This window comes from Rhinoderma darwinii, chromosome 7 (genome assembly GCF_050947455.1).
Source record: "Rhinoderma darwinii isolate aRhiDar2 chromosome 7, aRhiDar2.hap1, whole genome shotgun sequence".
NCBI lineage: Eukaryota > Metazoa > Chordata > Amphibia > Anura > Rhinodermatidae > Rhinoderma > Rhinoderma darwinii.
The window spans coordinates 78,911,752-78,937,569 of NC_134693.1; the positions used below are offsets into that span (position 1 = coordinate 78,911,752).

General features: G+C 43.1%; 1 protein-coding gene across 3 annotated transcripts in view; it reads left to right on the plus strand.

Annotated features, from left to right (window-relative positions):
• XRCC6 (X-ray repair cross complementing 6) overlaps positions 1 to 25,818 on the plus strand; it is a 228,146-nt gene that overhangs the window by 37,494 nt on the left and 164,834 nt on the right. For all 3 annotated transcript variants that reach the window (XM_075833597.1, XM_075833595.1, XM_075833596.1), the window contains 5 exons: positions 2,745 to 2,844; positions 3,450 to 3,559; positions 6,644 to 6,782; positions 13,302 to 13,556; positions 14,349 to 14,532. In XM_075833597.1, the coding sequence (XP_075689712.1) occupies positions 2,757 to 2,844; positions 3,450 to 3,559; positions 6,644 to 6,782; positions 13,302 to 13,556; positions 14,349 to 14,532 (776 nt within the window). In that variant the 5' untranslated portion in view covers positions 2,745 to 2,756. The remainder of the gene's footprint in view (positions 1 to 2,744; positions 2,845 to 3,449; positions 3,560 to 6,643; positions 6,783 to 13,301; positions 13,557 to 14,348; positions 14,533 to 25,818) is intronic.

The window sequence follows — 25,818 nt, forward strand, 5'->3', positions numbered from 1 at the left end:
CAGTCTAGATTGGAGTGATTTAGAGGATTGGGGTTTGCTTATGGCTCCCATTGCCGTAGAACTCTTTTGCACAAATTTATCAATATCGCCTTTCAAAGCCTGCCGTAGAACTCTTTTGCACAAATTTATCAATATCGCCTTTCAAAGCCTGAGCTTTAGAGTTGGGAGCTGTGGTCTCAAGGGGTGCTTCCACTGTTTTTAACCATTATGAAATATCAATGTATACCGCTAAAGTATAGGAGTCATAAGAACTTAGATCTCTTTTACAACATATTGTGTGTAAGTTCAAATACAGACACGGTGATCAAAGATTTGATTTCCAGTGTCAAGTGTATTTCCTAGAATCATGCTTGGCCGCTATTGACGCGATCGTTGGTTAAAGTGAAAAATATATAATCTCCCATAACAGTATTGGCTATCAGAGATAGTCAGTTGCAGCAGGAATGAAAAGTTCAGGAGGTTTAAAGCCTCACTATATAACAGCAGCCCCTACTCTATAACAGCAGTCCCTTGTAGAAAGCAGAGGGTGGAGGGGAAGAGGGCCACAGTATCAATGCAAAAATTGAGGTTGGGGATCCGGCAATTATAGGGTTGCATGATGCATCGAAACTTCGATACTGTGCATCCTCAAACGGTTCAATACCGTTAGTTCATGTATTTTGATACTAAGCTGTGTGGCTGCCTTCGTACCTTTTTATCCAGGTGTGGTATGGGGGCTGATGAAGTGAGCTTCTGGTCGGCGTCCGATGTCCAAAATGGCGGCCGTCACCAAGGGCACTCCTTTTTGCTTCTGTATGAGGAGCTGGCTGGGGGTTGAGAAAGCGCAGGCTAGGGCTGCCATTCGGGAACAAGATGTGCGAGCCACCGTAAATCTAGGCCGCGGCTTGAGGTCTGATGTTAGGCCGCAATTGGAAAAATGGCTGGAGGGAGACAATATACGTCTCAAAAGTCTCGGCCAGTGACTGAGATGCTCGGAGTGTGCTCAAAATCTCTCGGAGAGCAATGTGGAGAGTAGGATGGCTCCGGATTAGAGTTAGTTGGAGCTTGCTGCAAGTACAGCCGTCTGGCTCCATCGCTAACCACGCCCCCTTTCTTTTACATCTCATTCACATGGCTCAAAAGACTTTAATACTGTTCATGTAACTTTCGGTATGCACTCCACGAAACCCAGCCTCTACGGCCAAACGCCTGTTATTCTTTCCCTTTTTCCACAATGACCTTCTGCATGCAGTCGACAATGTCTATGGGATCTACCCCTTGTAGTATGGAGGACCAATTTTCACACAAACGACGATTTTCGCCCGTGGCCATTGTGCGCCACGGGCATAAAACACAGCGAAATACACTTTCTCTGCCTCCCATTGATATCAATGGGAAGTCAGAGGCGTAAATGCACGAAGATAGGGCATGTCCCTTCTTTTTTCCACGAGCTGGTTTTTCAGCTCACGGGGAAGAAACACCTTCGCCTCTCATTGAAATCAATGAGAGGTGTTTTTGGGCGTTTCTGCGGCGCGTTTTGCGGCGCTCTTTTCGCATCCAAAAACTTGCAAAAAAACTCTGTTTCTGCCTTCAAATTCCTCCCTGTGAACTAGGCCTAAGGGCCAGTTCACACAATCTGTCTCAAAATTCCTTCAGGAATTTTGAGGCAGGTTTTCACCTGCCTGCAGTTTCTTGCCGTGGTTTTCGCCTGCAACCATCGAGTGCCACCGACCAATAAACGCAGCAAACAACACTTTATCTGCCTCCTGTTGCATTCGATAGGAGCTACAAGAGGAGCTAAAAGCGGTCGCGGAAAAAAAAACGTCGCCTTCCATTGAAATCAATGGGAGGCGGTTTCGGTCTTCTTTTGGAGCTGATTCCGTTGTGGTTTCCGCGTAAAAAAACTCAGTGTGAACTTAGGCTAAATGCACACGTTGTGGAATTTGGTGCAGAAAATGTACGTCAAAACTGCAGGTATTGCACTTTGATGTGGAAATAGGTGGGTTTTCATGCTGCCGGTTTTGGTGCGTTTTGTTTAAAACTAGTCAGATGCAATTCGCAAGCGGAAATGCAGGATAAATTGACATGCTGCAGATTTTAAAATACGCACCGCAGGTCAATTTTCCGTGCAGAAAAAAAATCTACAACGTGTAGATGAGATTTCTTGAATTCTCATTTACTTTGCTGGTACTGTATTATTCTTCTGATTTGCTTCATGAGAATTAGCGTGGAAAATCCGCACATAATACTTTTCGACTAGGCCTCTTTCACACAGCAGTATTCTGGTGAGTATTTTGCATCAGTACTTGGAAGCCAAAACCAGGAGTGGATCCAAAATACGGGAAAGAGACCCAAATCTGTCCATTATACTTTTTCTGTTTGTTTGGCTCGCCTGGTTTTGGCTTCCAAATATTGATTATAAATACTGCAGTGTGAAAGCAGCCAGAGGCTAATAATTGGGTGATGTAGAGGACATGTGCGCTTCTTCCGATTTAGTATCGTACAAGAGATTTCCAATTGATCTGTGTTTGACCGATTTTTATTTATTTTTAGTTTACCCCCTATAAAATAAAAGGTTTGGTTCTCTTTAGTGACCGTTTTGGGAGGGTCTGAAGACGGGCAGATGTCTCACTGTCATTGTTTAGACATCTGCCCATGAATGGCTGGCCTAATAGACTGTATACCCTGTATTGCAATTATGTATTTTCACAGACTAATCCTCAATACTTTGATTAATTATATTATTACACACCCATTCATTGCAGATATCTGAAATAATGCCTAAGTGGGGATCATATTTTGCTCATGAAGATGGTGATGGTGATGAAGACGAAGAACGGGAAGATGGAGACGCATACCCTAGCGGTCAGTATTCTTAATAGAAATTTGTATGGACAAAATAACAACAATGTTAGTCCATTTCATGCAAATCTTTGTACGGTACCCTTTGTGCACATCACATTGGAAGAGATTTGATATGGAGCATGTATTGGAGAAATTAGTTTCTGCACCCATCTGCATAGATTAATAGTTTATATCAGGTCGTAATGGAGGATGGCTGAGGTCTAACAGAACTCTATCTGGTTAATTCCCTTTTGTCAGCAAGACATGAGGGCCAAGAGGGGGAAAAGACACTAATTTCTGGGGCAGCATCGTAAATTTAGAAGGTCTCGTGGTGGAAAACATGTTTTCAACGTTGGGTGGAGTTAACCTTTGATTTATTATTCTATACTATATAGACTGTATAGATATAAAATAATAACGTTTCCTATAACTATACTTTTTTACATATTTTTTTTACTTAGTGGTGTTATATCTTTCACAGAGGTCTTACTAGCATTGTGTGCATTTTTTTTATTTTATATTTTTTTTTACTAGATATACCCATGTGTGAGTTGTTTTTTTGTTTTTGTTTTTTCCATAAAACATTCATTGTATTTCTTTTTCTTTGTTTTCCTATGTTGGAGTAGAGTTTCGCTACGGAGGTAGAGACAGTCTAATCTTTCTCGTGGATGCCTCCAAAAAAATGTTTAAGAGCATGACTGATGATGATCTAAGTCCGTTTGACATCGCTCTGCAGGTAATTTATTCTATTGGATTTAAAAATTTAGTTGTTTGAGGATCAGTAACTTGAACTTCTTCTCCCCTCTCCCCAAGGCATCTTTCATACGAGCATAGTTTTCATTACTTTCGTATTTTCAGTGCGTAATATGGAGCCAATGTTATTCTATTCACATCTATTCAAATATGCAGATATTATTTTAGAGAATGCAGCATGCATTACTTTCTTTTCTTTTGTGGATGAAAACGCCCATTGAGGTTTATGAAACGTTCTTGGAATATGGATACATCTTTACACTATCTGTGGTGCATCAGTGTCATCAATATTGCATCCATATATCAAAGGGGCTGTTTTGTGTATTTTAATTTCCTAACTAGAAGATGGCATAGCTGTAATTCCAATGCTATACTGTTTATATACTGATGTAATATGACCCATAATATGGAAGTATTGTGGCCCTCCGTATATTACACACATTTACAAATATATGCTCATGTGAAACAGCCCTTACTGGCCTACAACTGAAAAGATAAATTCTGAAACTCTTAATGGACTGGCCAAATTCCAATTTTTAAAAAAAAAATATATTTTTTTTTAATGTGCCTTTTCATACATCCCATTGAGGGTCCATGCACACGATGCGTATTACGTGCAGTAAAACCGCAGCATAATACAGTACCAGCATAGGCAGTGGGATTTCAGGAAATCTCATGTCTACGCTTCAGTATTTTCCCGCACGTAAATTGACCCGCGGTGCTTGTTTTCGAAAACCGCAGCACGTCAATTTATCCCGCGATTTCGCTTGCGAATTCTATCTCCCTAGTTCTACAGAAATACGTAGCAAAACCCGCAGCAGGAAAATGCCGCAATTTACGCATAAGAAAGTAAAGACCGGAAAACGCATTTAAAAAAAACCGCACCTTCAGGTGCATTATTTTCCTATTCATTATTTTCTAGCAGTTTCCTGTGGTTTTGCTGTGCAGCACAATATGCAATATGTGCATGTAGCCTAAAGGTTCTGCGCATTATTTTAGGGATATAGCACTTTTGCCAGGAGGAGTGGTCAACAATTGCCAAGTCAAGATGTACCATGCGGATAGACTTCTACCCAAAAAGACTGAATGCTGTAAAAGTCAAAGGGTAATTCAACAAAGCATTTGTTTAATAAGGCCCCATGCACACGACCGTAAAAAAACACAGTTTTTGCGGACCGCAAAAACTGACCCATTCACTTTCATTGAACGCAGACACCTTTCCGTAGCGCTACGGAAGGGTGTCCGTGCCGTGGAAATTTTCCGGGAATTATGAAACATGTCCGTTCTTTTACATTTTGCGGGCCGTGCTCCCATACTTTGTATATAAAATAGACATAATTTAATATTAAGGTTTATGGTCTTTTTCTGTATATTAGTGTGTTTATTGCTAAATTGTATTTTTTTAAGGTTTTATGATGTTAGAAAAATGCGTTTTGTGTGTATACATGAATGTTGTAGCGGCTATTTAATCATGTCCATTAGACACGTGTCACATGCCCCAGAGGAAGCCGGAAGAGCGAAACCCAGAGTTGGGCGAGATCATTTGGCGTGCCGGTTTTACCTCCCTATCGATTTTTTGGATTGAATTATTTATGTTTTTTATTCATTGTAAACCTTGTGTTCATTCAGTGCCGTCTGAGCGGTAAAACCTTGCTGTGTTATATCTTATGTTGTAAGGGTGTTTTGGATTTCACCTGATTTTTAGTTTATCTGCCCCGGTCTGAGTTATACTCATTGTGGTTATTAGAGCCAGGAGGAACTTCTATTTGATCTGTATTTGTTAAATCCTGCTCCTGTGCACTTCCTACAATGGATATATTTAGTTTCCGTATGCAAAATATGTCAGATTTTTTTTTTCAAATAATACAGAGGTTGGACAAAGATCAGATGATCTTGAGTCTATGTTTATACAACTTGAAACATTCATTATTAAAGAAATATCCCTCATGTGGGATGTAGCTAAATTGGAAAAACTTTGAAGTGAACATATGATCCCTGGAGGCCTTAGGTGGCAGTTACAACTGAATGGGGATAATGATCCATTTTTGAATCAATGTGCCTATAAAGGCAAACAATTTATTATACATATAAGGAAAAATAAACTAAGACTCCTTAATGAATGTTTCTGCATTCTGACTATACAGTAAAATTAATGTACAGCGTATAAGTGCAAATAAAGGTAAAGATTTGAAAAAGAAAATCATACAAAAAAAAAATATATCCTATGCAAGTAAAAAAGAATAGTACATCGTAAAGCTCTCATATTAAGTGCTTCTTATCAAAATGTAAATAAGCACAACTTTACAATAAAGTAACTGCTATATAGATAATTTCTTATCTTTACTATTTGACCAGTACCCAAAAATAAAGGGGTTTCCTGGTAATCTAAACTAAAAAATACTAATTTTGAGGCCTTTTAAATTACATGCATAAAAAAACACCCCAAAAAACCTCTCTGCAATGTCCACAGAGCTGAGCACCGTAACTTGTAAAAATTGCAGCGGCGTACATGCCTGTATATGGACTCCACCCCCCCCCCCCTCCCTATTTGTGTATTTTACAGAACACCTGTACATTTCACAGAAAGAGTGGCCCTGCTTCCGTCGTGTACTTTTGTGTCCGCATGTGACATGGCCGCTGCGGGGACACCCTTTCAGTGCAAAGTATAGGTGTCCCCTAGACTGCACAGACTTGGAAGGGGGGAAGACCATATACGTGCTTGAGCACAATGTTTACATGTAGCAGTGCTCAGTTCCGTGGACAATGTAGGGAGTTTTTTTTAAATTGATGTTGACTATATTATATTCGTGCAAAACAGAGCGCAACCCTGAGTAGTGGTACCTGTCATCTACTAGACAGCCATGGAGCTGTTCAGGGAAAGAATCAGATGAAGCAACGGGACTCCACAGAGTTCCACAACCTCCTCATTCTAGCAATCAGTGGTGGTCCCAGCAATTTGTTGACTCACGCTACAGCTGGAATACCCCTTTATCCATATTCTTTTTCTATAATCTATTTATTTATTTTTTATGATGGCTTTTAACTTTTTTTTTGTTTTGTTCCATAGTGTATCAGAAGTGTCTATACTAGCAAGATCATCAGCAGTAACCAGGATCTCCTCTCTGTGGTGTTCTTTGGTACTATGGAAAGCAAAAGCTTTGATTCTTTCAAACACATTTATATTCTTCATGATTTGGATACACCAGGTATGAGTTTTATTTTAAGACGTTCGTAAATTATCTTCCTTCCATAATCACCCTTTAGGTTCTTAAACTGGCCACAAGTAGCCTGATTTTGTTCTTTGTTTCTTCGTTTTTCTGTTTATGCTTTTCTTATTACTCATTATCAATTAAAGGGGTTTTCCGTAAGCAATTAACTAATTTCTATTTCACTGCACATATAAAAATAATGTAACTTGTAATATACTTATGTTTTGATTTTATCTTTTAACCGATTCCAGTGCTGGTCACGTGATGCGTCTCCAGTAGCAAAATTCTTACTTCCGACGCTAGCCCATCCATGATCTGAGTTCCATTTTCCGGCTGGCTCATTGTACGGGTACATCATTTCTGGCGCCACTGTAGTGAACCAGACCCCCCTTTTTTTACTGATAGTTTCCGATCTGCTGCTCGGGCAGAGAAACACTGCTAGTCTCTGAGTATGCGTGGTTCCTATGCTAGCAGTGTTTGCCATGCATGCCCACTCCTGGGCTATCCCAGGGCCTGTGCGTCGTTTTCTCCCCCTAGCAGCGGACCGTATACTATCAGAAGAAATCCGATGTCAGGAGCCAGTTGCTAGTAGCGCTCTCCCAAGGACTCCGGCGTTGGGGTTAGGGCATTCCACCGAGTCCTGGAGCAGAGCCTGTACTAGCGCTCTGCCTGGGGCTCTGGGGAAGTCCATGACCACACTATCCATATATGGACAGTGATGTCAGGGGATTCCACAGAGTCCCGGAGCAAAGCCTATACTAGCGCTCAGCTCTGCTCTGGGACTCCGGCTCTGGGGTCAAATGTAGTTTGTTTCTTTTACCATTATGTGAGAGATTGCTGTTTGGTACAGCACTGATATGTTGCAGGTTTATTGATAGCTCTCACTGATCTAATGAGAGCAGTAAAATGGCAACGGAGATTATTTATAGCTGGGTGTAGTAGGGGTGATGAGTCCCTGCTGCCGGCGCTTTGCATGCTGGGACACAAGCGGTGCATGCCGGGAACTGTATGACTGGAAAAGCAAGACAACGAACACACAGAGGTAAACAAACCACTCAATGTAAAAAAAAAAGAAGAGAATAATGATATTAAAAAATAAAAATGTAGATCACGATGTTCAGGGGGCATTAAAAGATACATTGAGAAGCATTGCAGTGGAAAAAAAGTATTGGAAAACCCCTTTAATCCTTTAGTTTGCTATTTTACAATGTAGGTTGCCAGCACCATGCAGTATCTGTATTTTTTTATGTTTATCATACACCTTGTTTGACATATACGTCCACTTTTAAACACCATTTTACGGTTTGTATATTAATTTAATCTTTATAGTAAGAAGAGTAACTTTGAGTACATTGAATGGACTAATTCAATCTTACATTGGTTGTGAATACAGCTCTGGACTATAGTACAGGCTGTAACTCCCAGGTCTGCAATATATTGGAGGCAGTCAACAAACATGACGAACACATCCTTAACACTTTAGCTGATCAACAACAATACAGTGGGACACTTTTGTTTCTACATCAGGTTACTGCACTGTCTGGTGTAAAGAATACTTTCTAAAACGGAACTTGCTAACTTGTTTGTGCAAACATTGAGATGGCAATTGATTTCAGCTCTGAAGCTTGCAGAATTGGAAATTCAGCTTTGGACTTTAAGGGGGTTGTCCAGTTAAGAAAACTCCTTTTCAAAAAGTGTCTCTTGCTCTGGGGACCCTAACCTGTCCTGCATTACACAGACAACACATTGATTTGAATGGGCACTGTGTAATGCTTAATTTTCCCTGTGGTGGCGCTTCTGGGAAATTGAACACTTACTGCTAGGTTTCCCACAGACAAAAGCTGATCGCTGTCCAAGAGACCCTTCAAACAAGTAGGTAATGTCCAAAGCAGACAACACCTGTAATACTTCCTGTAACTCTGGATCTATACAAGATAAATAATGCAATGTTTCTCGTTTTGTATAATTTGGGGACACCGCACCATGGGTATAGGCCCTGCACTAGTAGGCTGACGCTAGATTAAAAAAAATAAAAAATGTTTCGCTCCTGTGCAATCTATATACCTTCTTCAGACACCAGGCTGATCAGTTTTAGCCTAGTGTTCATAGGAGACCGACATGGCCTGATTAGCAGGTCTTCTGCATTTTTTATCTTCGTTTTATTCCTTCCTCTTTAATGCCTCACACGTAGAGTGCTAACGGGACAGACCCCTGTCACCCTCTCACCTTTACACATGGTTGTCGACTGTGCTGGATCACCATGCTAGTTGTACTTCCCTGAGGTGCAAGGAAAACCAGCAGGTCACTGCAATGTATTTTCCTGCATACCGCCGGTCACCTAGTCCTGCACCTCCTATCGACCAGTATCCTCACTCATAGTGCGAGGTTCGTTGAAGGGGTAACCATGCGCGCACCCGAAGACTACAGGAAGGTAAGCGTGTTATCTATCTTTTTCTCCTCCTGTCTTTCCCAATTTCCCTTTTCCGTTGAGAGTTCAAGTCCCCCCTCCTTTCTGTGTCGGGCAGTGAACTTCGTGACGGGGAAAAGGCGATCGTTTTATTTTTTTCTTTCCGTTCGTCATCCTCTTGATACTTGAGAGGCTTTTCTCTCTGCTCTCTCCCAATACCACAGGCATCACTTGCTCTGCTGCACCCGCCTGAATGTACTTGGCACGGCTGCGGCTGTTGGTGCTTACATAGCCCGGATGCTGCGCTCATGTGGTATCTCACTAGACCCGCAACAATATATTCCTAGTTGTTTTCAGGGAAGGTAGTAGCTTGCTTTTATTTATATTGTTTATACTCCTGCCGTTCATGTTTGTTTTACGCCGTGAGTAGTTTCCCCACCCCCTCTCCCTATTTATTTTTCTTACCTGGATCTCCTTCGTTGCAGCTGGTCTCTGCTGCTGCTGCCCTCACTTGTTGTTACTTCTGTCTGCTTCTTCTTGCCAGCCAGATTATCAGCCTGAACTGTTCCTGACGCCCTGTCGACCAGAAATTTGGGGTACTCAGCTCCACTTATGGTAGGACCAGCCCAATGGTTTGACACTCATTAGTACAATTCACCCCAACTAATTTTCTAACCTTTCCCAGCTCTACACCCTTAGGCTCCATCCTAGTTCCCTTTACTCAGCCATGTCCCGAGATCCCTCCAGGCAACTGGCCTGTTTGGCGGTCGCAATGCAATTTGCCTTCTCAGGCAGCGTAAGACCAAGTTTGCATGCGGCCAACCTGTTCCCTGCTGCCTGTTTTGTCTGGCCCAGGAGCTGCCCAGAATTCCATTGATGGTGCTAACTTGCATTTGGCTCTACCTGAGTGGGTCAGGTCTTTGTCCCAGGGCATAGGCGCCCTATCCAACCTCTCTGTTTATGATTGCCACCTTGGATCGTCTTCTGCCTCAACAGTATTCCTAGACCAGGCCCCCCGTGGAATGACTTCACTGGACAGCTCCGCTTTGACTTCCTCAGCTGAGATGTCCCCTGTGAGATCGATAGGCGAGAAGGTTTTCCTCAAAACCAGTCCACTTCATCTGATGGAGGCTCTGCCATGCGGGATCTGATCCAATCCGAGTGAAACACTCCCTATGTTAAAGATGGGGACCCAACCCCATTTCAGGAGGAAGTTTCCTTCCGTTGTGTCAGACGTCCACCCGCTGTATTCCCTAACCATGGAGATTTTTAATATTTTGAGGATAAACTTACTAAGGAAGAGAACCCCTTGTGTAGAGTTCCTTTTTATCTTCCCTTGAAGACTTGGTGCTCGAGTGGTTTGTCCCTGTTATTTAGACCTTCCAGTCTTGCACCTCTCCAAGAGCACTATGCTTGCATTATCAGATGCTGCTTTGCTCAGTGATTCAATGGACAAGAAGTTGGATGCTCTGTCGATGTCTGCTTTCGTGTGCGCCGGCTCTACACTCTGTCCAGTGTTCACTTCCTCCTGCAGGAAGGCCTGCAAGGTCTTGGCTCGACAGCTGCACCAAGGCATCTCCGGTGTTCAGCACAAAGACCTGGTAAATCTTGAGTCCCATCTCCACGACCAGGTCGACGGTCAATTCAGTAGCTCTACATTGCACTATTGGGCTCTGGTTGGCAGATAATGCTTCAAAGAAGGCCCTCACAATTTTTCGCTTTTCTGGGGGTAAACACTTAAAGAAGAATATGGATAAAACCATTGCTGTAGCAACAGAGAAAAAAAATTCCCACTTGCCTTAGAGCTGCCCTTGACACCAACATTACAAGGAGAACACAAAGATGTAGTTTTTTGTTTTTTTTTGCTTAATTTCCCCACAAGTCAAAAAGAAGCCCATTCAGCACCCTGTCTTTCAAGATCAAATTGTCATGGCAGCCATATTTCCGCCCCTCTAATTCTGCCGCTTCCAGAACCACTTTGATTTGAAGGTCTTTCAACCAGTCAAGTCCAGTCTTTTTCAGGCTTTCTCAAGTGGAGGACGTCTGGGATTTCTTGGTGGTGTGGTCCATATACACGATAGAATTCTCTTTCTTTCCCCCTGGGGCCTTTTCTCATGACACCACTTTGCTAACCCCCCTCCCCCAAGGAACAGGGAGAGCTTCTCTCTTATATCAGCATCCGCAACATTCAATTCTGTTTGCAGGTTCTTAGCAGAATGATCTCGCCGTTTTCATTTTTTATGCCTAATTCCACACATGCCCCCTTCCTTCAGAGAGAATTTCTCTGCCGTTGGAACAAATCTTCCTCCTCTTTGGACAGTAAAATCCTCCTGCCTCTGGTGGACTGTAGGGATATACTCTGGTGTGAATCGTCCCCACAGTCCCTCAGGTTCGCTGCTTTCTGCTCCTCAGATGGCTAGTTCTTTCCACGGATACCAGCCTCTCCTTATGGGGAGCGGTCTTCGGCTCATGCGCTGATCAGGGGCCAGTGGTCGAGGGAGAAATCTTGCAGATCATTGTCTTGAAATTTCTTGACCCTCCCGCACTAGTCCCCTCTGCTGCAGGGTCTCCTGATGATACTAATGAGAAAATTGGATTTTTGTACTCATTGTAAAATCCTTTTCTTATTGGCTTCATTGGGGGGACATAGATCCTCTTGGTTTATTCCTGGAGGAACTTTATATCCTCCCAAACAAGGACATGGTTCTCTATTCATTTTTATACTTTGATTCAGGTTTGCTTTTCTAGTTGACGGTTTGTTTGTTTTTATTTGCTCCTGCTGCTTTTGCACAAAATGTTTGGCCTGGTGTTTATGGGAGGGGTGTAGCCTGCATAAGTGACAATTTATGATTCTGGGAAAATTCCTTTAACTTCTCCTGAGTTAAAGGGATTTTCCTAGAATCATAAATTGTCACCTATCCACAAGATAAGTAGTAATTTCCCCCCCCCCCCCCGCGTGAGAACATGTCTCGCACTCCCATTCCTCCTTTACTGCTCAACCGCAGTTAGGAAGATATTGAATGGAGCTGCGGTCGAGCATGCGCGCTGCCGCTCCATTCAAATTCTATGAAATGATGGAAACAGCTGAGCAATGTACTCAGTTGTTTCCGTCATTCACGTAGACCTTGAATAGAATGGCAGCGCACAAGCTTGACCGCCGCTTCAAGGAGGAAAGGGGGTCTGGGACGCTCATTCTTTCGATCAGTGGGGGTCCCAACAGTGGGGCCCTTCGTGATTACCAAATGATCACCTATCCTGTGGATAGGTGGTAATTTATGATTCTGGACATTTCCCTTTAACCTATTGTTTTCTATCTAGTGGCAGAGCCTATACCCATGGTACTATGTCCCTAAAGAATACAATTATAAAGTATTTTATGGTGCGTATAAAAATTGTTGTTTTTTTTGTAAAGTTAATTTTTTTATTTTTTTTAATGTATGTCTTCCGCCGCCATTCTCTTAAATCTTAAATACCTTGCTGCTCCTGTCGCTCCTCTGTCCGTTCATAGTGATGCCACTCCTGTCACTAACTATTTTTTGGGCCTGATATCTTAAACAATGTCAAGACACAAGGAGGAACCGGGATGCCCACAACTGACTGTGGAAGACGGGAGCGGAAAATGTAGAGATTTTTAAATCCTGAAGAACCCTTTTAGACTTTATGGATTCCAACTAAATGTATTGCTCTATCTTGGCTTAGATCTAAAACATATTTACAGTTTCTTCTTAAAGGGGTTGTCCTATGAAGTCAATCCCTTTCTAAATGGATCCCTGGACCGGTCCAGGTTTTGTAACCCCCCCCCCATAATCAGCCGTTATCGCTAGGGGAAACCACTTCTGGCTAAACGTGTCCCCTGCAGCGGACGTCCATGTAATTCATAGATTGGCTGGGTCTGCTATAGATGAGTCATAGAGGGGGCTACTAAGGTAATAAGCGGGGAACTCCCCGCCATAATGTTCATATTCACTAATAGGGCATATGTACAGGGATTGTATTCATGAGGCAAACTCTGGACCCCTAAAGCTTGTAAGCTAACATACATTTTTAGAGGGAGCCAAGCTAAGATAATCCCTGGGCAATTGTTTACTGTTGTATGTGTGTATATATAGGTGCCAGGCGGGTTTTGGACCTAGATAAATACAGAGAAGAGAAAGGAAGGTCGTACTTCTCTGAAACCATTGGGCATTCAACGGACTTCTCACTGGGGGAGGCTCTCTGGCACTGCACAAATCTCTTTAGCAACGTTAAGGTGAAAATGAGTCACAAGCGTATAATGTTGTTCACTAATGAAGATCACCCGCATTCCAATGACTCTGCCAAAATTACACAGGCAATAACCAAAGCAAAGGATCTGCGTGATACGGGTAAGTAATGACTAGACCTAATTTGTTTGTACGGTTTAACAACTTTTGAAATATTTATTTTTATGCCTGCAACCCACATGAGAGGTAAGGGCCTGTTCACATCTGTTTTGGTGATTCTGCTGCACTGCTCCGTCAGAGGAGCAGAACAACGAAAATATCAGAAGCGCTGGTTCCGTTGCATGACGCACATCTGCACCTGACAGAATCCATTTACTTCCGTGGGGTTTCCATCGTGGTGTCCATCGTTTTACCTGAAGCAATAGCGCAGCATGCTACACTACTATTTCAGTATTTGGGCTGGAAACCTGTGACCTTTATACATAGGCCCATAACGGATCTTCCAACGCAGATGTGAACAGACCCTAAATTAGCAGCTTTCAGGTGCTATTTGTTATTTGACTCATAATGTTTAGTACGAGACATAGATAACGGTCTCTGGTACATCAGATCAATCCAATTATTCAAGATTGATTCACATATGCTTTAAGGGCATTTGAGAAAACCCAGGTTAAGATCACTATTAGATGATCATATTATTGCTTCATATGAAAGATCTAAATTCTGCTTGAAGAACAACATCAGATATGTTTTTTTAGGAAAGGTTTCCCTGCTTTTATATCCGATTCCTTGCTTGGCACATAATATATATCTCATTAGACATTGCATCTAAGCCGCAGTCTTTTATATAGTTGTGACCTAATGGATTAAACCTAAAAATCTGCTAAATAAACTGGTTTATGTGGCTGAAATTCATTTACCGGAGCTTGACCGATGTCTTGGGGATATTTTCAGGGATTTTCCTGGATCTTATGCATCTTGAAAAAGAAGGTGGATTTGACATTTCCCTTTTCTATCGTGATATTGTGAATACTGATAATGATGAGGACCTTGGTGTGCAATTTAAAGCTTCCAGAAAGCTAGATGACCTCATGAGAAAAGTGCGGGCCAAGGAAAGCAAGAAGAGATCTATGTGCAGGTAGAGGACCAAAATTTAACATCACTCACAATTGACTTAATCTGGTCTTACATGTTACAGAAGTTCCATTTTCAATATTCTATTCATATTAATAAGTTTATAGGCAGCACCCAAAGAAGACCTGTCACTTCTCTAATGTGTATAGGAATCAATAGATCATGAAAATAAAAGGACTTCATTAAATATATGTATGTATGTATTAAAAAAAAATATTACAAAAATCCTGAAAACACTTTAGCAACTTTTTTTAATAGCAGTTTTTCAAACTTACAACAAAATTTGCAAAACCTATTTAGTTAGACACCGCTTCTGTTTTTAAGTGGGTTTAAATGGCATATATATTAGAAACCTCCCATAAATCGCCCCACTTTAAAAACTGCACCCCCTCACCATATTCAAACAGCATTTAGGACGTTTGTTAACCCTTAAGGTGTTTCACAGGAATTAAAAGCTTTGTACACCTGTGAGTTTTTTTAACTCCTTAACGACCGCCCACCGTCTTTTGACGGCAGGCGGTGCATGTGCTTCGTCTACAGCGACGTCTTTTGGCATCGCTGTAGAAGAGGCTGATGAGCTCTCCTGTGCGCTCATCCTCTAAGTAGGAGCTGTAACTTACAGCTCCTGATCTTAGAGCTGCCTGCTAAATACAGCTGGTGTCGGAAAACATTCCAACCACAGCTGTTTAACCCTTTGATCGCCGCGGTCTGTGACCGAGGCATGATTAAAGGGAGCTCCCCTCTTTTTGATCTCCTCATCGGAAACCCGGTGACGTGATCAAAGACTGGGGAATCTCTCTGCAGTCAACCCAGGGGACTTAGAAAGGACACCAGGGCTGTCTTTTCAATAATGTATTAGCATACAGCTGTGTGCTAATACATTATACTAAGTAAAAAATAAAGTTGTAAGTAAAGTTATCCCTTAACCCCTTAAGGACGCAGCCTAGTTTTGGCCTTAAGGCTCAGAGCCCATTTTTCAAATCTGACATATTTCACTTTATGTGGTAATAACGTCGGAATGCTTAAAGCTACCCAAGCGATTCTGAGATTGTTTTCTCGTGACACATTGGGCTTCATGTTCGTGGTAAAATTTGGTCGATATATTCAGTGTTTATTGGTGAAAAATTGCAAAATGTAGAGAAAATTTTGAAAAAATTGAATTTTTCAGAATTTAAATGCATCTGCTTGTAAAACAGACGGTTATACCACCCAAAATAGTTACGAGTTCACATTTCCCATATGTCTACTTTAGATTGGCATCGTTTTTTGAACATTCTTTTATTTTTCTTGGACGTTACAAGGCTTAGAACATAAACAGCAATTTCTCATATTTTTAAGAAAATTTCAAAAGCCTTTTTTTTAAGGTACCTCTTCAGTTCTGAAGTGGCTTTGTGGGGCCTATGTATTAGAAATCCTGATAAAACACCCCATTTTAAAAACTAAACCCCTCAAAGTATTCAAAACAGCAGTTAGAAAGTTTTTTAACCCTTCAGGCATTTCACAGGAATTAAAGCAAAGTGGAGGTGAAATTTGCAAATTTCATTTTTCTTGCTGAATTTCAATTTTATTCATTTTTTTTTCTGTAACACAGAAGGTTTTACCAGAGAAACACTACTAAATATGTATTGTCCAGATTCTGCAGTTTTTAGAAATGTCCCACATGTGGCCCTACTGCGCTCGTGGACTAAAACACAAGCCCTAGAAGCAAAGAAGCACCTAGTGCATTTTGAGTCCTCTTTTTTATTAGAATATATTTTAGGCAGCATGCCAGGTTTGAAGAGGTGTTGAGGTGTCAAAACAGTAGGAATCCCCCAATAGTGACCCCATTTTGGAAACTACACCCCTCAAGGAATTCATTTAGGGTTGTTGTTACCATTTTGACCGCACAGTTTTTTCACAGCACGTATTTGAATTGGGCTCTGAAATGAAAAAAATTTCATTTTTTCCAATAAAATGTCATTTGTGATCAAAATTTCTTATTTTCACAGGGAACAAAATACCCCATTTTGTTTCCCAATTTGTCCTTAGTGTGGCAATACCCCATTTGTGGTGATAAACTGCCGTTTGGGCCCATGGGAGGGCTCAGAAGGAAAGGAGCGCTATATGTTTGTTGGTGTCCAGATTTTGTTGGATTGGTTTTCAGGTGCCATGTCGCATTTGCAGAGCCTCAGAGGTATCAAAGCAATGGAAACCCACCAAAAGTGACCCGATTTTGGAAACTACACCCCTCAAGGAATTCATTTATGGTTGTTGTTAGCATTTTGACCACACAGTTTTTTCACAGCACCTATTTCAATTGGGCTGTGACATTAAAAAAATGACATTTTTTCCAATAAGATGTAATTTTTTACCAAAATTTCTTATTTTCACAGGGAACAAAATACTCAATTTTGTTGCCCAATTTCTCCTGAGTGCATCAATACCCCATTTGTGGCAATAAACTGCCGTTTGGGCCCATGGGAGGCCTCAGAAGGGAAGGAGCGCTGTGTGTTCTTTGGAGTACAGATTTTGCTGGTTTGGTTTTTGGGTGCCATGTCGCATTTGCAGAGCCCCAGAGGTATCAAAGCAATGGAAACCCACCAGAAGTGACCCCATTTTGGAAACTACACCCCTCAAGGAATTCATTTATGGGTAATGTGACCATTTAGACTCCATAGTTTCTTCACAGAACTTATTTGAATTGGGCTGGGAATTAAAAAAATATATATTTTTTCCAATAATATGTCATTTTAGCTCAAAAATTCTTATTTTGACAAGAAATAAAATACTCCATTTTGTTGCCCAATTTGTCCTGAGTGCGGCAATACCCCATTTGTGGTGATAAACTGCCGTTTGGGCCCATGGGAGGGCTCAGAAGGAAAGGAGCGCTGTGTGTTCTTTGGAGTACAGATTTTGCTGGATTGGTTTTCGGGTGCCATGTCGCATTTGCAGAGCCCCAGAGGTATCAAAGCAATAGAAACCCACCCCATTTTGGAAACTACACCCCTCAAGGAATTCATTTATGGGTGTTGTGACCATTTTGACCCCATAGTTTTTTCACAGAACTTATTTGAATTGGGCTGGGAATGAAAATTTCTTATTTTCACAAGAAACAAAATACCCCATTCTGTTGCGCAATTTGTTCTGAGTGCCGCAATACCCCATTTGTTGTGATAAACTGCCGTTTGGGCCCATGGGAGGGCTCAGAAGGAAAGGACCACCATTTGGCCTACTGGGGATTTTCTAGTGCGAAGTCATGTATGCAGAAGCCCCTGAGGTACCAGTACAGTTGAAACCCGCAAGAAGTGACCCCGTTTTAAAAACTACACCCTTAAAGGAACAGTGTCATCACAAATATTTTATTAATATGTTAAAGATGTTAGTGCCTTAATATAAACGTTTATTTTCATTTGTGTGTTTGTGTTTTACTGTTTCTTTTTTTCACACTTTTTTTTCCCTATGGGGGCTGCCATTTTTTGTTCCATTTCTGTGTGTGTCGATTAACGACACACACAGACATGGAATACGGCAGCCACAGTCCCATAGGGACTGCGAACGGCTCCCGTCCCATTGACTGCCGTGTACGGCGTCTGTGTGGGAACTGCGCATGCGCCGCTCCCACACAGTCCTATTCGAAATTGGCGCCGTCCGGCGCCATTTTCCTGTGGACCGGAAGTCGCGGCCGGACAGTAATATTACTACTTCCGGTCGCGGCTTCCGGACAAGTGCACATGGAACAGCGGCAGCAAAGGGAGCGGACGGGCCGCGGCGGCAGGAGCAGGTAAGCGATTTCAATGTATGTTAGTGTTTGTGTGTGTTTACTACTGCATGTAAACCTACTACACTGTGGGTTACCTCAAAAAATGGCGACGCACAGTGTAGCAGGTTAAACCTTTCAAACCCCTCGTTTATCCCGGCACTAGCCAGGATAAAGGAGGGGGGGATGCTGAGCGCTCACTAGAGCGATAGCTTTTAACCCAATGTTGCAATGCTGCAATTTTGGGAACTAGCTCCAAACAGCTCCATCTAGTGACCAAAAATGGGTAGTATTATAAATTTGAAAAAATTTATAATATTTCCTGACTCGCGAAAAAAATAAAAAAAATTTGAACAATGTTTTATCACCCACACACTAAATGTTTAAATTTTAAAAAAAAAACATGTTTTTGGGGCGACACCATGCCTTTAAGGCATTCATCTAGAGGTGTAGTGAGCATTTTGACCGGAGACCTACACCCCATAAACTGTAATGTGGGTTCTCCCGGGTATGGCAATACCCTACATGTGGCTGTTATCAGCTGCCTGGACACACAGCAGGGCCCAGAGGGGAAAGACGAGGGGGGATAAGCTGTGTGGAGTGCATCAAGGTAAGTAAAATTGGGGTAAATTATAAACCAAGGGATGTATGATAAATTTTAAAACACTTTCATACAGAGCTCTGGTTATTCGGGACACGTGTCACATTGATATATTGTGTCATCCATTATCGCCCTCTTATAGCAGACTTTGCACCTCTTTTGACTTTTTCCCTTCTTGCCAGTTTGGGGAACTTCTCCTGGAAAGTGTTGCCCTGGTACGATGCGTGTGGGCTCGCTTCCAGAAGTACTGGGTGCCCCCCCCCCTTCTTGGTCCCTAAAGATTAGGTTCTTGATAATCACCTCTTGAAATTCCAGGAAAGTTCCCGTCTGGCCTGCACATCGACGTAGCATGTACGCATTGTACAATGCCATCTGTATGATGTGCCCGGCCAGCTTCTTATACCACACCGCATGGCGCTGTATGGCTTCAGGGCTTGATCTTACAAGTCCATCCCTCCCATGTACCTATTGTAGTCCAGGATGCAGTCTGGTTTGGGGGTGGCCTTTCCTTCATATATCCTAAACCTGTAGGTATACCCTGATGCACTCTCACAGCTTATACATCTTCACGCCATACCTTGCCCTCTTACCCGGCAGGTACTGGCGGAATTGAACCCTCCCTTTAAAATGTACCAGGGATTCATCAATAGAAATACACTTCTCGGGGGTGTATGCTTGGGAAAACCGGGCACTGGAACGGTCTAATAGGGGTCTCCGTTTATACAAACGGTCAAAACTGGGGTCATCTCGGGGTGGGCACGGCTCATTATCAGTATAATGTAAGAAGCGAAGTATTGCCTCATTTATTTATTTTTTTAGGTTCCAGTTCAGTTCTGAAGTTGCTTTGAGGGGCCCATATATTAGAAACCCCTATCAAATACCCCATTTTAGAAACTAGACCCCTCAAAGTATTCACAACAGCATTTAGAAAGTTTATGAACTCTTTAGGTGTTTCACAAAAATTTAGAGCAAAGTAGAGGTGAAATTTACATTTTTTTTTTGTCAGAAAATCCTCTTTATACCATTTTTTTTATAACACAAAAGGATTTATCAGTGAAACGCAAATTAATACGTATTGCCCAGATTCTGCAGTTTTGAGAAATATCCCACATGTGGCCCTAGTGCGGTAATGGACTGAAGCGCCGGCCTCCGAAGCAAAGGAGCACCTGGTGGATTTTGAAGCCTCTTTTTTATTAGGCACCATGTCCGGTTTGAAGAGGTCTTGTGGTGCCAAAACATTGGGAACCCCCCAAAAGTGACCCCAATTTGGAAACTAGACCCCTTGAGGAATCCATTGCAGTTTTCTTGGGGTGCATGCGGCTTTTTGATCAGTTTTTATTCTATTTTTAGGTGGTGTGGTGACTAAAAAACAGCAATTGTACGATTTGTTTTTTTTTCTTTTTTTTTTACAGCGTTCACCGTGCGCTATAAATGACATATTCACTTTATTCTGCGGGGCGATACGATTACGGCGATACCAGATGTTTATAGTTTTTTTTTATGTCTTATGGCGTTTGCACAATAAAATAAGTTTTGTAAACAATCATGTACTTTTTGTGTTACCTTATTCTAAGAGCCATAACGTTTTTTATTTTTCAATCAATAAAGCCGTGCGAGGACTTATTTTTTGCGTAACGAACTGTAGTTTCGATCAGGACCATTTTTAGGTACATGCGACTTTTTGATCTCTTTTTATTCCATTTTTTGGGAGGTGAAGTGACCAAAGAATTGTGATTGTGGTTCGGTTTATTATTATTTTATTTTCCGGCGTTCACCGTGCGGGATAAATAATGAAATAATTTTGTAGTTCAGGCCGTTACGGACGCGGCGATACCAATTATGTATAGTTTATTTGTTTGTTTATATATTTTTATTAATAATAAAGGACTGATAAGGGAAAAAGGGGGATTTTTACTTTTAATAGTTTTAAATCTTTTATTTTCTTATTTTTACACATCTTTTTTTAACTTTTTTTTTACTTTATTACTTTGTCCCACTAGGGGACATGAGGGCAGGAGACCCTGATCGCTATTCTAATACACTGCACTACATGCGTAGTGCAGTGTATTAGAACTGTCAGCTACTCACTGACAGCAAGCATAGTGGGTCCTGACGTTGTCAGGACCCACTAGGCTTCCGTCTATGGCATAGCCGGACGCCATTGTTTGGTGTCCGGTTGTCATAGTCACCATCGCCGGCCGCTATCGCGTAGCAGGCCGGCGATGGCAGCTTAACCCCTAAAAAGCCGCGATCTCTATAGAACGCGGCTTTTAAGGGGTTAATCAGCGGGGACACAGCGATCGGTCCCCGCTGTAGGAGCTGTGACAGCTGCTGAACAAGACAGCAGCGTCACAGCTCCTGTATGTGTCGGGAGGACGGCCGAAACGGCCGTTACTCCCGAGACGTACTATTACGGCATGGAGCGCGAACGATACAGCTGCCATGACGTAATAGTACGTCAAGGAGCGGGAAGGGGTTAATGGGATTAAAAAAAAAAGTTACAAAAATAAATTAAAATGTCCCCCCTTTTTCGTTGTGCTTTCTTTTAATACATAATTAATAAAAAGTATATTTTATATCCACATAATTTCTTTCTGGGTTATATTACACTGTCAAGGTAAATTTTAGTTTAGAATTTGTATGTTGAATATTGAACCATGTTCTAATGTTTTTTGGATCATATGTAAGAAAAAATATAATGTATTAGCATACAGCTGTATGCTAGTACATTATACTAAGTAAAAAATAAAGTTGTAAGTAAAGTTATCCCTTAATGGGATTAAAAAAAAAAAGTAACAAGAAAAATAAATGTAAAAAAATATCCCCCCAAAAAAGTCATTATTTTGCATAAAATATATTTTATTGCCCCTACATTTCATAAAAACAAAAAACCTACACGTATTCGGTATCTACACGATCGATAAACAACCTGAGGAATTAATTTAACAGGTTATTTAGCGTAAAACCTGAACGGGTTAAAAAATATAAACAAGAACGGTGCCGAGAATCGCTTTTTCCCATATTCACGCCATAAAAATGCATTTTTTTTTTATCCGCATAAAACAAGGCCTCATACAGCCAAGTCAATGAAAGGATAAAAAGTTATGGCTGCTGAAGGGCAGAGAGACAAAAACAGAAACATTTAGCTGGTCATTAAGGCCTTTTCAGGCCTGGTCATTAAAGAGAGCCTTTCATCTGCCCATACATGTGCAGCTGAGTGCAGCATGTAATGGGCAGGGCATAATAAACCCTGGGGCATTTAAAAAAAAAATGTGACCCTCCCCTGTTATTTAGAAATCGGTGCCGTTTTATTTTTTGCCCGATCTTTAAATAACCCCCTGAACTGTCAATGGGGCGTGTAATGGAAAGGGGGCGTGTAACGTGTAACATGGGTCTGACACGGTCCAATCAGCTACGGACAGTATCACAGCAAGAGCTGGAGAGGAGAGCTTGTGCGCACACCCGCTCTCACTTTTCAGCTCTTGGCAAACAAGGACAAGACTGATCTCGTGAGAAATCACACAGTCTTGTACTTGTCTGCCGAACTGGAAAGGGGGCGTGTAATGGCAAGGGCGCGTATCACTGATGCACACTGTGCAAGAGCTGGAGAGGAGAGCTTGTGCGCATGCACGCTCTCACTCTTCAGCCCTCGGCAGGCAAGGACAAGACCGATCTCTTGCAAGAGATCTCAGTCTTCTACGTGTCTGCCGAACTGGCAAGGGGGCGTGTCCCTGCTACGGATAGTGTACGAGCTGGAAAGAGGAGAGCGCACATGCTCTACTCTTCAGCTCTTGCACTGTCCGTAGCAGAGACACGCCCCGTTGCAATTTAGGCAGACAAGTACAAGACTGTGTGATCTCTCGCGAGAGATCAGTCTTGTCCTTGTCTGCTGAGAGCTGAAGAGTCAGAACGTGCAAGCGCACACGCCTTCCTCTCTCCAGCTCTTGCTGTGATACTGTCCGTAGCTGATTGGACAGTGTCACAGCCATGTTACATGCCCCATTGACCGGTCGGGGGGTTATTTAAATATCATGCGCCAAATATAACTGCACCGATATCTAAATAAAATGTAAAGTGAACCAGGGTTTGTGCAGCCTTGCCCATTACATGCTGCACATGTATGGGCAGGTAAAAGGTTCTCGTTAAGGGGTTGAATAAAACTGTGTATTTGTGTGCTTGGTGCAACTTTGTATTGTATTTATATTAAAAATTATTTTTATATACTGCTGCTTTGTATCCTATATACAGAGCAACTGTATCTAGCGCTGAATCCGTCAGGTCAGCGGCACTGACGGGTTCAGTGATCGCGGTACCTGTGTTTGATAACAGGCCGCTGACCTGACTGATACAGTACAAAGCAGCTGTATCTGAAAAAGTAAAAGTAATTTTTTATAAAAATACATTACAAAGTTGCACCAAGCACACCAATACACTGTTTTATTAAAAAAAAAAAAAAAAAAAACATTTTCAAAGGTGTATGTAGCTTTTAAAGCCAAGTGAAGGAGAAATTTGCAAACATTTATTTTTTATTTTTTGCAAATATTCCATTTTTATTAATTTATTTCTGTAACACAACTCCATATTTATTACCCTGATTGCAGTTTTCAGGGCTCTAGGGTGCTTCTTGACTCTACAAGCCTCCAGAACAAAAGAGCACCTTTTTTATTAGGATTTTGACCAAATGACATTTCATGTTTGAAATGGCCTTGAGGTGCCAAAACATAAAAAACACACCTGTCACGAAGCGGGTTAGTGGACCCACTAGGCCGTACCGCTGTAGCGGGAAGGCAGCTGGCTAAACCACAAGAAACCCCAGAAATACAATGTCCCGCACAAGGGTACCTGGATAGTCCAGACGGTGACCGAAGCTCTGGCACAGATGAGATGGGTGCAGCAGATGGCGCCAAACGTGGCGGATGACACAGGATCCGCAAGTTGCGCTAGACGTGGCGGATTCCTCCGGACGTGGCGGATTCCTCCGGACGTGGCGGATTCCTCCGGACGTGGCAGATTCCACCAATCCTAGGCAATGGGGTCTCTCCGGCCTCTGGGGACACAGACGCACAATATGGCCTCCATGGCCGCAATACAGACAAAGTCCAGAAGTGCGTCTGCGTTTCTCCTGGGTAGACAATTTGACATAATTACCCTGCATCGGATCCTCTGGTGGGATGACTGAGGAGGATTGCGGGACAGCAGAATCCAGCCTGGGAAGTTCTCTCCCCCGGAGAAACTCTTGGGAACGTTCCCGGATCCTCATGTCGACACGGGAGGCGAGTAGGATAAGATCGTCCAGGGTAGACGGCAGATCACGAGCAGCCAGCTCGTCCTTGATCCCTGAAGACAGTCCCTGCCAGAATGTAGCCACCAAAGCCTCGTTGTTCCAGGTCAATTCAGCAGCCAGGATACGGAACTGGATGGCATACTCGCCCACGGAGAGGTCTCCCTGATGTAGGGTTAGCAAGGATGTAGCAGCCGAAGAACCTCTCCCAGGTTCCTCAAAGATCGAGCGGAAGGTCCGTAAGAAGCATTGCAAGTCCTGGGTCTCTGGTCCCTGATGTTCCCACAGAGGATTGGCCCATGCCAGGGCTTTGCCAGTAAGGAGATAGATGATGAAGGCGATCCTGACGTCATCCGAACAGAAGGACCTGGCATGTAGTCTGAAATGGATCAGGTACTAATTCAAAAATCCCCTGCAAGACCTCGGATCTCCGTCATAGCGTGGAGGTAGCGGCAAAAAAACACAGGGGGTTGGTACCGGTACAGACAGGAAGTGTAGCAGGAGGAACCGCAGGGACGGGTGCGGTGACGACTGTGGTTGGAGCGAGCAACCGATGGGCTATGGCGTTCACCGACAGGAGGAGCTGGTCTTGTCGTGACTGGAGATCCGTGACTGGCTTGTGTCGTCAAAGTCTCAGGTTGACCAGCGGGGTCCATGGCCTGAGCGTACTGTCACGAAGCGGGTTAGTGGACCCACTGGGCCGTACCGCCGTAGCGGGAAGGCAGCTGGCCAAACCACAGGAAACCCCAGAAATACAATGTCCCGCACAAGGGTACCTGGATAGTCCAGACGGTGACCGAAGCTCTGGCACAGATGAGATGGGTGCAGCAGATGGCGCCAAACGTGGCGGATGACACAGGATCCGCAAGTTCCTCCGGACGTGGCGGATTCCACCGGACGTGGCGGATTCCACCGGACGTGGCGGATTCCACCAGACGTGGCGGGTGACACCGGACGTGGCGGGTGACACCGGACGTTACACGACTTGATACGAAGGCAAAGCACGGGTAACAGCAGGAACGGGTAACAGCAGGCACGGGTAACAGCAGGCACGGGTAACAGCAGGCACGGGTAACAGCAGGCACGGGTAACAGCAGGCACGGGTAACAGCAGGCACGGGTAACAACAGGCACGGGTAACAACAGGCACGGGTAACAACAGGCACGGGGAAACAATAAGGGACCATTTGCAAGACAGACTGGGAAAACGAACAACGCTCAGGCAAGGATTAGAAGGTCAGGGGCCTTCTTATAGACCAGGAAATCGTGGCAGTTGGTGATGACGATTTCCTATTTGTGCGCGCTGGCCCTTTAAGGTCGGGCGCGAGCGTGCACCCTACGGGACACAGCAGAACGGAGCGGAAGTGAGCGCTGGCGTCTCCTAGGAGGGAGACTGAGACCAGCGCTCACAGATCCATGGCTGCGGGCTTCGGGAGGTGAGTAAACCCGACGGCCCGCGGCCATGGACGCTACAGTATCCCCCCTCTTACGCCCCCTCTTCTTGGGGCCAGAGTGAGAGAGGAACTTTTTAATAAGAGCAGGAGCGCTGAGGTTCTCTTCTGGCTCTCAGGACCAAACCCTCTCCAGTCCACCAAATAGAAAGTCCTTCCTCCTACCCTTTTGCAGTCCAGGATCTCCTTTACCTCGAATACATCAGAAGGACCGCTGGAAGC